Source organism: Babylonia areolata, chromosome 20 (genome assembly GCF_041734735.1).
Source record: "Babylonia areolata isolate BAREFJ2019XMU chromosome 20, ASM4173473v1, whole genome shotgun sequence".
Taxonomy (NCBI): domain Eukaryota; kingdom Metazoa; phylum Mollusca; class Gastropoda; order Neogastropoda; family Buccinidae; genus Babylonia; species Babylonia areolata.
The window spans coordinates 39113858-39123857 of record NC_134895.1 but is presented as its reverse complement, the minus strand read 5'-3'; the positions used below and the strand labels follow the sequence as shown (position 1 = coordinate 39123857).

Genomic DNA, 10000 nt, shown 5'->3' with positions numbered 1-10000 from the left:
TCCTGTCCCTCCTCTCTCTCTCTCTCTCTCTCTCTCTCTTTCTCTCTCTCTTTCTGTCTCTCTCCCCCTCTCTCTCTCTGTCTCTCAAACATACCTGTTTTCTAGTCATGTCGTCCTCAGGAGACAGCTTCCCCTTCCGCACCACACGGAGGACAGGCGACCGCTCGCTGGAGGCTCGGTGCGGGCTGCTGCCGAGGTGGGAGGACGACAGTGCCGTCTGCGGGCTGGCCCGGAAGGTGAAACGCGCTTGTCCCCCTTTGGCGGAAGCGGAAGCAGAAGCTCGACCCGGACCTGGGACCAGGCCACGGGCCGACGTCTGGTAGGACTCTGCGAAGGACCCCCGCTGCTCCTGTGCTCCGAGACTTTGTCTGGTGGGTGGGGAGAGGGGGTGGGGTGGGAGGAGGTGTGTGTGTGGGGTGTAGGGGGGGGGGGGTCAGGTTGGAAATACATTTGATTGGATTGGATTGGATATGGATACTTGTATAGCGCCTATCCTCGGTTTGGAGACGAATAATAAGCGCCCAAAATGGCAGCCGTCAGTCGGCTCTAACCCACCTGGGCAGCCTGTTTGTGCAAATTGACCCCGAGTTTGTAAAGCGCTTAGAGCTTGGGCCGGGTTGCAAAAGGCGATCTTCTGCAGCGTTAAGTTTTGCTTGTTAGAGCCCGTAACAGAATCGTAAAAACTGCCACCAACATTACCGGGGCTGATCTACCTTCTCTAGAAGACATATACTATAAGCGGCTACTCCAAAAAAAGCAAAATCAATCAGCAAGGACGAATTACATCCAGCTTTTGTGATTTTCGAGATGCTCCCCTCTGGTCGACGGTACAGAAGTATAAGGACGAAAACCAATCGCTTCGCCAATAGCTTTTTCCCCAAAGCAGTCAATGCCCTGTCTCTCGAACAAATCCAGTGTGATAAATAGAATTGTGCAACCAACAACCATCTACCTGAAGATCTAGTCATCAGCCCCATCCACATGTAATATGCAGCTTCTGTTCAAACGTGTGTGTGTGTGTGTGTGTGTGTGTGTGTGTGTGTGTGTGTGTGTGTGTGTGTGTGTGTGTGTGTGTGTGTGTGTGTGTGTGTGCAGTGCGTACATGTGTGAGTATGCACAAGTTTTTTATATTGATATGCACTTGTATGTATCCTAATTTCTACTGTATCTGTGTTTGTGTATGATTTTCGATTTATGTTCGTATCTTGTTATGTACTATCCCCCCCCCCTCCCACCTCCCAATATTCCCTGTGACCCCGGTACACTTGGTAATAAAGACATATTCTATTCTATTCTATTCTGTTCTATTCTAGAGTTAAGAACGTTTCTAAGTGTATGGAACTTACCGTGGAGTTGGCAACATTCTTTAAACGATATGAAAACTCAGCGCTGCTAAGTTCTCTCATTGCAACCCACCCCAAGCTGTAAGCGCTTTACAAACTCTTGGTCGTTTTGCGCAAACAGGCTGCCTACCTGGGTTACAGCCGACTGCCAGCTGCCACCCCAAGCTGTAAGCGCTTTACAAACTCGGGGTCGTTTTGCGCAAACAGGCTGCCTACCTGAGTTAGAGCCGACTGACAGCTGCCATTTTGGGCGCTTATTATTCATTTCCCGTGTCATTCAGTCGGATTTCAGGCGCGCACAAATACACACATACAGACTCAAGACAGACATGTAACAATATACGTGTCTGACCTTTTTGTTTCATTTATGGCGCCGTGTACGCTGCCATACTCCGTTTTCGGGGGGGTGAGGTGGGGAGGGTGTATGATTCGTATGTTCTTGTTTCCATAACCCACAAAACCCTGATATGGATTACATGATTTTTAGCGTGCGTATTTGATCTTCTGCGTGCGTATACACACGAAGGGGTTTCAGGCATTAGCAGGCGCCGTTACCGAGATTCGAACCCGTGACCCTCAGATTAAAAGTCCAACGCTTTAACCACTCTGCTATTGCACCTGTGGATGGACGACATATATGACTGAAGTAAAATGATATGCAAGACTATGACTCCGACCAGTTGGAGTGTGTGGGGGTGGGGGGTAGGGTGGGGAAGGGGTGGTTCGAACTGCAGAAAGATTGTCGAATTCTACCCCTTTTACCACCTTGAATGCTATACTTTCAACAACAACAAGAAATCATTTCATGAGTCCGTTGTACGTAGGTTACAACTGTGATTGCTTTTTTGACTCACTTGCAAAGTGAGTCTATGTTTTAACCCGGTGTTCGGTTGTGTGTGTGTGTGTGTGTGTGTGTGTGTCCGTGGTAGACTTTAATATTGCCATTTTCTCTGCAAATACTTTGTCAGTTGACACCAATTTTGGCATAAAAATAATAAAAATTCAGTTCTTTCCTGTCGTTTTGTTTAAAACAATATTGCACCTCTGGGATGGGCACACAAAAAAAAGCCAAATTATATGCAAAGTGAATTTACTGTTATATTTTTTTTTTAATTCTCTAAACTTGGCATTTTGATCTGATATTCTGACACAAGAACAAGAGCAGTCATTTTTATCATTTTTTGTTCAAACAGGAACTTCTTTTGCTAAGCATGGAAGTTTTATTTATCTTGCATGTCTTTGGTGCATATAGTAAAAAAAGGAAATTAATCTGTAATTAATGCTAGGGGACTTAATTTGCTTTAAACTGATCTTTCTCATCTTAAACATTACATTTTGAAATTATACTCAATACATGAAAAGCTTGTGTGTTTCACTCTCAGTGTACAGGGTTTTCACTATGTTCATTCGCCCAAGTGGTCTTTTTCGGAAAATACTAAAATCAATACGACGAGTGGACTTTATAGATCTATTGGCTGAGCCCTGAAGGTCATGGGCAAAAATCAGTTGCGTACATTTATTTATACATATTCAAAGCGCGTGCTCATATTCTTCCCGAACGTGAACGACGCCATTTTGTTTCAAGTTGTTGACCTGCCCGTTTAATCCTATAATCAATCGACAATACACGATAACATATGATGGAAAGTTGGAGAAGGAGACCGTTAAATGTTTATCCAGAGAAAGATTTGTGAACGCCTCATCACTTACTCGATTATGCTCCAAGCTGCCATAAAAATAACCACAGAAACAGTCGGAATTCAGTTAAAAATAATAAACCATGAGAGTTAATACCCTTGAATTGATGAAACGTAAATATGTCCAGTCTTGACTTTGCTCAAAATGAAGTCCTTTTCACTTCATACGACGTTTAGAAGTACTTGTACTTGGCTCTACATGTTATTAGTTTAACAAAATACTCAATTTTCATGTCAACTTTAAAACTATAAAACTAGAATGAACATAAAAGAGAAATTGAATCGACCGTGTCAACCGGGTGTAACAAAACTTGTACATCTATCTAGATCCAGAGAAAACGGCTTAATGTTGCAGTGTGATTGCGGCGATAGCCACGTCTCCTTTACCGCGGACTTAAAAAGAATTTTTAATTGCCCTTAAAGATTTTTTGAATGCCCAAGATACACCAGAATAATATGATTCAAACAGCGTTCTCACTGCGAGTACCGCAATCGATTTATTACCCTTTTTAAAAAAGCATGTTTAAATGTAATATTTTCGAACGTGAATTAAGGCGCCACGATAGTGTAATGGTTAAGACAGTTTCTTCTCACCCGAACACGCGGGGTTCGAATCTGCCGTTAGGGCTTTTTTTCTTTTTCTTTTCTTTTTTTCTTTTTTTTTTTTTTTTAACCCGAAGATCTATAATAACAAATACAGAACACATTTTAACGGTTAGATTTTTTAAAAAAGTGTATCACAAGTGAGTCTTGAAGGTCTTGCCTCTCTTGTTCTTAATTGTTCACAAAGAGAGAGAGAGAGAGAGAGAGAGAGAGAGAGCGTGTGACGCGCATGTGTGCATATGTGTGTGTGTGTGTGTGTCTGGTCTGTACAGGGGGCGGGGGGATCTGTTTGTTCGATTCTAATACGCCATTCCCCACCACCCACACTCCACACCAGCTCACACCACACAACCTCACCCCACCACACCACCAACATCCCACCCCACCCAACACCACCACCCACACCCAACATCACCCCACCATACACCCCACACCACACCACCACCCACACCACCACACCACCACCCACACACCACCCCACCCCACACCACCACCCCACACACCACACCACACTACCACCCACACACCACTCCACACCACACCACCACCCACACCACCACACACACACCACACCACACCACTACCCCACCCCACATCACACCACACCACCACCCACACAGCACACCACCACCCCACCCAACTCCCCACACCATCACCCCCACACCACACCACACCACACCACACCACCACTACCCACACCCCACCACCCACACCCCACACCCCCCCATACCCCACCCCACCCCACCACCCACACCCCACCACACCACCACTACCCACACCTCACCACCCACACCACACGCCCCCATCCCCCCCACACCTCACACCCCACCACCACCCACACTCAGTCTTACCCTCTGGTGGCCATGGCTGAGCGCAGACTGCCCATGATCCACAGCTCCCTGCAGATGCTGACGTAGGCGAAGGTGATGGTGGCCAGCGGCAGGAGCAGCATGACCCACAGCATGTACACCTCGTACAGCTGGGCCTGGGTTCGATTCTCCCAGTCCTTGGTGCACCAGTAGGCCCGCCGGAAGTGGCCCACCTCGCGGTGCACCTGACATGGCATGGCATAGCGACCACAACCACTTCATTTCCGTTCCCTTCGTACCATTCATTCAGTAGGATTCATTTCATTCAGTTCAGTTCGGTTTGTGGCACAATGGTTAAGACGCTCAGCTGCCAATACATAAGAGTCCGTGAGGGTGTGTGGAGTCGAATCCCGCTCTCGCCCTTTCTCCCAAGTTGGACTGGAAAATCAAACTGAGCGTCTAGCCTTTCGGCACGCACTTGGCGCACTGAAAAAGAACCCATGGCAACGAGAGTGTCGTTCTCTGGCAAAATTATGTGAAAAGAAATCCATTCTGACAGGTACACAGATATATAAGCAGGCACTCAAGGCCTGACAAGCGCGTTGGGTTATGCTGCTGTCAAGCATCTGCCTGGCAGATGTGGTGTAGCGTATATGGATTTGTCCGAACGCAGTGACGCCTCCTTTAGAAACTGAAACTGAATTGTGCAAATCTTTCAATACAATTTATTCAGTTCAATTCAGTTCGGCTTGGCTCAGTTTGTACCATTTATTCAATACAGTTTATTTTATTCAGTTCGGTTCAGTTTGTACCATTCATTCAATACAATTCACTTCAGTGCGGTTCAGTTCAGTTGAGCTCGCATCATTCATTCAGTACAATTCACTTGAATTCAGTTCGGTTCAGTTCAGTAGTTCAGTTTGTGCTATTCATTCAGTACAATTGACTTCAGTTCGGTTCAGTTCAGTTTAGTTTGTGCTATTCATTCAGTGAAATTCACTTCAGTTCGGTTCAGTTCAGTTTACTTTGTGCTATTTATTCAGTACAATTGACTTCAGTTCGGTTCAGTTCAGTTTAGTTTGTGCTATTCATTCAGTACAATTCACTTCAGTTCGGTTCAGTTCAGTTTAGTTTGTGCTATTCATTCAGTACAACTCACTTCAGTTCAGTTCAGTTCAGTTTAGTTTGCGCTATTCATTCAGTACAATTCACTTCAATTTAGTTCGGTTCAGTTCAGTTTAGTTTGTGCTATTCATTCAGTACAATTCACTTCAGTTCGGTTCAGTTCAGTTTAGTTTGTGCTATTCATTCAGTACAATTCACTTCAGTTCGGTTCAGTTCAGTTTAGTTTGTGCTATTCATTCAGTACAATTCACTTCAGTTCGGTTCAGTTGAGTTTAGTTTGTGCTATTCATTCAGTACAATTCACTTCAGTTCGGTTCAGTTGAGTTTAGTTTGTGCTATTCATTCAGTACAATTCGCTTCAGTTCGGTTCAGTTCAGTTTAGTTTGTGCTATTCATTCGGTACAATTCACTTCAATTCAGTTCGGTTCAGTTCAGTTTAGTTTGTGCTATTCATTCAGTACAACTCACTTCAGTTCGGTTCAGTTCAGTTTAGTTTGTGCTATTCATTCAGTACAATTCACTTCAATTTAGTTCGGTTCAGTTCAGTTTAGTTTGTGCTATTTATTCAGTACAATTCACTTCAGTTCGGTTGAGTTCAGTTCAGTTTGTGCTATTCATTCAGTACAACTCACTTCAGTTCGGTTCAGTTCAGTTTAGTTCGTGTCATTCATTCAGTACAATTCACTTGAATTCAGTTCGGTTCAGTTCAGTTTGCGCTATTCATTCGTACAATTCGCTTCAGTTCAGTTCAGTTTAGTTTGTGCTATTCATTCAGTACAATTCACTTCAGTTCGGTTCAGTTCAGTTTAGTTCGTGTCATTCATTCAGTACAATTTCTTTCATTCAGTTCAGTTCGGTTCAGTATGTGCCATTCATTCAACATGATTCATTTAATTCAGTTCAGTTCGGTTTGTACCATTCATTCAATACAACTCTCTTCCGTTCAGTTCGGTTCAGTTTGTGCCATTCATTCAATATAGCTTATTTCATTCAGTTCAGTTCGGTTCAGTTTGTACCATTCATTCAATATAATTCATTTCATTCAGTTCAATTCGGTTCAGTTTGTGCCATTCATTCAATATAATTCATTTCATTCAGTTCAATTCGGTTCAGTTTGTGCCATTCATTCAATATAGCTTATTTCATTCAGTTCAGTTCGGTTCAGTTTGCACCATTCATTCAATATAATTCATTTCATTCAGTTCAGTTCGGTTCAGTTTGTGCTATTCATTCAGTAAAATTAATTTGATTCAGTTCGGTTCAGTTTGTGCCATTCATTCAATATAATTTGTTCAATTCAGTTCGGTTCAGTTTGTGCTATTCATTCAGTAGAATTCATTTGATTCAGTTCGGTTCAGTTTGTACCATTCAGTCAATATAATTTATTTCATTCAGTTCAGTTCGGTTCACTTTGTGCTATTCATTCAGTAGAATTCATTTGATTCAGTTCGGTTCAGTTTGTGCTATTCATTCAATATGATTTATTTGATTCAGTTCGGTTCAGTTTGTGCTATTCATTCTGTAGAATTCATCTATTTATGCAGTGCAATTTCGTTTGGTTCATTTCGGTTCAGTTCCGTACCGTTTGTACCATTCATTCAATACTATTGATCTTATTCAGTTCAATTCCGTTCAGTTCTGTCCATTCATTCAATCAAGTTTTTATCCTCAATCGTGTATTTTGTAGCCGATAACGTGGTACCAGACAGAAGGAACGACAGAGAAAGAAGGTAATGAAGGACTCGGTTGACAAGTATGGGGTAAGCGGGGAAGGAGGGAAGGGGATAAGAGAGAGAGAGAGGAGAGAGGAGGGGAAGGAAGTGGTTGAAGAAGGAACTCAGACTCAGATGATTTAGCACGGGCATATGCCAGTGGGAAAGAAAGAGAGAGGAAGGGGGGGAGGGGGGGAGTAAGAGGGAGAAAAGTGATCCATTTTTAACAATCAAGGATGAAGCTGTAATACCAACGTCTAGTCTTCAGTCGTGCCCATATCTCATTGAAACAAAATCGATTCCTTCTGTAGAATCAGTCGAAATCGATCGGCAAAAATTATGACACCACCGAGAGAGTTTCGATTAAAAAATAGCAACAAAGAGAGAGACAGACTGACAGAGACAGACGGAGACAGAGACAGAGAAACAGACTAATAGAGTCACAGAGAGAGAGGCATATAGACGGAGAGACAGACAGACAGACACACACACACACACACACACACACACACACACACACACACACACACACACACACACACACACACACACAGAGTTACCGTTTGAAATATGATGGGGAGAGCCAGGACAAGGGAAGTAAGCCAAAGAAGCAGGATTGCGCGCCTTGCCCTGCCAATGGTGCAGACGTACTTAGCTCTCATCGGGTGCAGAATCGCGTAATACCTGTGCGGTGACAATGGAAACAGCATATCATTTCGGTACACGTGTACTTGGTTCTCATGGGGAGCAGGAGAACTTAACTTCTGTATGTAGTAGGTCTTTTCAACAGTGCACACACACACACACACGCACGCACGCACGCACGCACATTAGCACCCTGGCACACACACGCACCCCCAACACGCCCCCTCCACCTCCTAACACCCACACACATCTCTCGGTATATATGTACTTTTTTTTTTACTTGGGGATCATGATATACTTCATTAATACAACAGTCAGAGTCTTTTCATAAGAACCGACACACTGACATGAATCACTAGATCAGTCTTTAACTTGCTTATTTAATCTTATGTATGCTTTAGAAAGAAAAAAAAAAGTTCGGATATTGTAACATCACAGTCCTCTGAAAATGATACTGTTTGCGTTTTTATCTCTTTTTAGGCCAAAGAACAACATACTCTCTGATAGTAATAAACAAAACCATCCGCCTTCCCTCACCCTTCCCTTTCAGAACCCTTTCTTTCCCTCATACATTCACACTGACAGTTCTACTCACCCTGCTTTTTGTCCTTTCCTGTGACTTCTCATCACTTTCCTTTCCTGAACTTCTCTCTCTCTCTCTCTCCCTCTCTGTCTGTACCTTTCTGTCTGTCACTCACTCATTTCATTTGCCTGAAGAAGAGCCTGTGGCTCGATACGTCGCCTCTTTTATCCCATGTAAGTCGACTTTTACCAAGATTTTTTTTTTAGTCTACCTCCCATCCGCCTACACGGCGGGGGTAAAAAACAGTCCAGCATCCTAAAGCCCACTCGTGCATACGGAGTGAACGTGGGAGTGGCAGCCTACGAACGAAAATAAATAAGCATATTAAAATTCTAAGAATATCATAATGTAAAACCGAGTCATTTCTAATAGGCTTGTGATGTTACAATCTTTGTGTGAAATATGTTTTGAAATAAGCCTCTGCTTTTTAACATCTATTCGATTTCATGGATGATCGGATTTTATCCTTAAAAAACCCCAAACAAACAAACAAAAAAAACAAACCCTGAACAGATTACATTCTGATTCTGATCATGACTTCCGCCTGCATTAACTTAGGGAGACAGAGAGAGACAGAGAGAGGAAAAGACGAAAAAAGAAAAAAAAAAAAAAAGAAAAAAAATAGAGAGAGAGAGAGAGTGGGGGGGGGGGGGGGGGGGGTAGGGGGGGGGAGTGGGGGGGTTGTTGGATATTGGTAATAAGGAAAAGCCCGATCGTGTTTCTGATAAACCAAGGCCACACAAATCTTCAGCTCAACTCCTTTTTCTTTGTTCTTTCTTTTTATTTGTTTGTTAAGGACTTTATTAAAAAAAAAATCTTTTTTTGACCAGTGCTGACACGATGTTAATCAGAGTCCACGCTGAGGCCATGTGAGTGATATTCTAGTCTTGTAACATCTCTGTCAAGCAACGTTTGTACAACGTAATTTTATATATATATATATATATATATATATATATATATATATACAGAGAGAGAGAGAGAGAGAGAGTTGGTATATGTATAAGAATAATAATAATAATGGATACTTATATAGCACACTATCCAGAAATCTGCTCTCGGTGCTTTACAAAAACGCTTTTATTAGCATAAAACATTACATCGATGTTACATACACACACCAAAATGTGACCACACACACACACACACACACACACACACACACACACACACACACACACACACACACACACACTGCATACATACATTTTAACATACATGTGTATCTAACAGCTACCCTAACACATACGCACACATAGGCAGGCGCAAACTTACAAAAACACACGCACACACAATACACATCCACATACATACATGTAGTTATGTACACATACATATGTATACACACATAGTCAAGCACAGCTAACGCAAAGGAAGTGGACCTGCTACAATTGAACTTATTGCTGAGGGAAAAGATGAGTTCTGAGACGAGATTTAAAAGATGCGAAGGAATCAGAATGACGGAGGTTATCAGGGAGCTTGT

At 42.8% G+C, this 10000-nt stretch overlaps 1 protein-coding gene across 1 annotated transcript in view; it reads right to left on the bottom strand.

The window, feature by feature from the left end:
- LOC143294605 (gastrin/cholecystokinin type B receptor-like) overlaps positions 1-10000 on the bottom strand; it is an 81055-nt gene that overhangs the window by 3624 nt on the left and 67431 nt on the right. Inside the window, exons 8-10 of the mRNA XM_076605981.1 lie at positions 7850-7973; positions 4495-4697; positions 95-368 (exon numbers count right to left, since the gene is read on the bottom strand). Of these exons, the coding sequence (XP_076462096.1) occupies positions 95-368; positions 4495-4697; positions 7850-7973 (601 nt within the window). The remainder of the gene's footprint in view (positions 1-94; positions 369-4494; positions 4698-7849; positions 7974-10000) is intronic.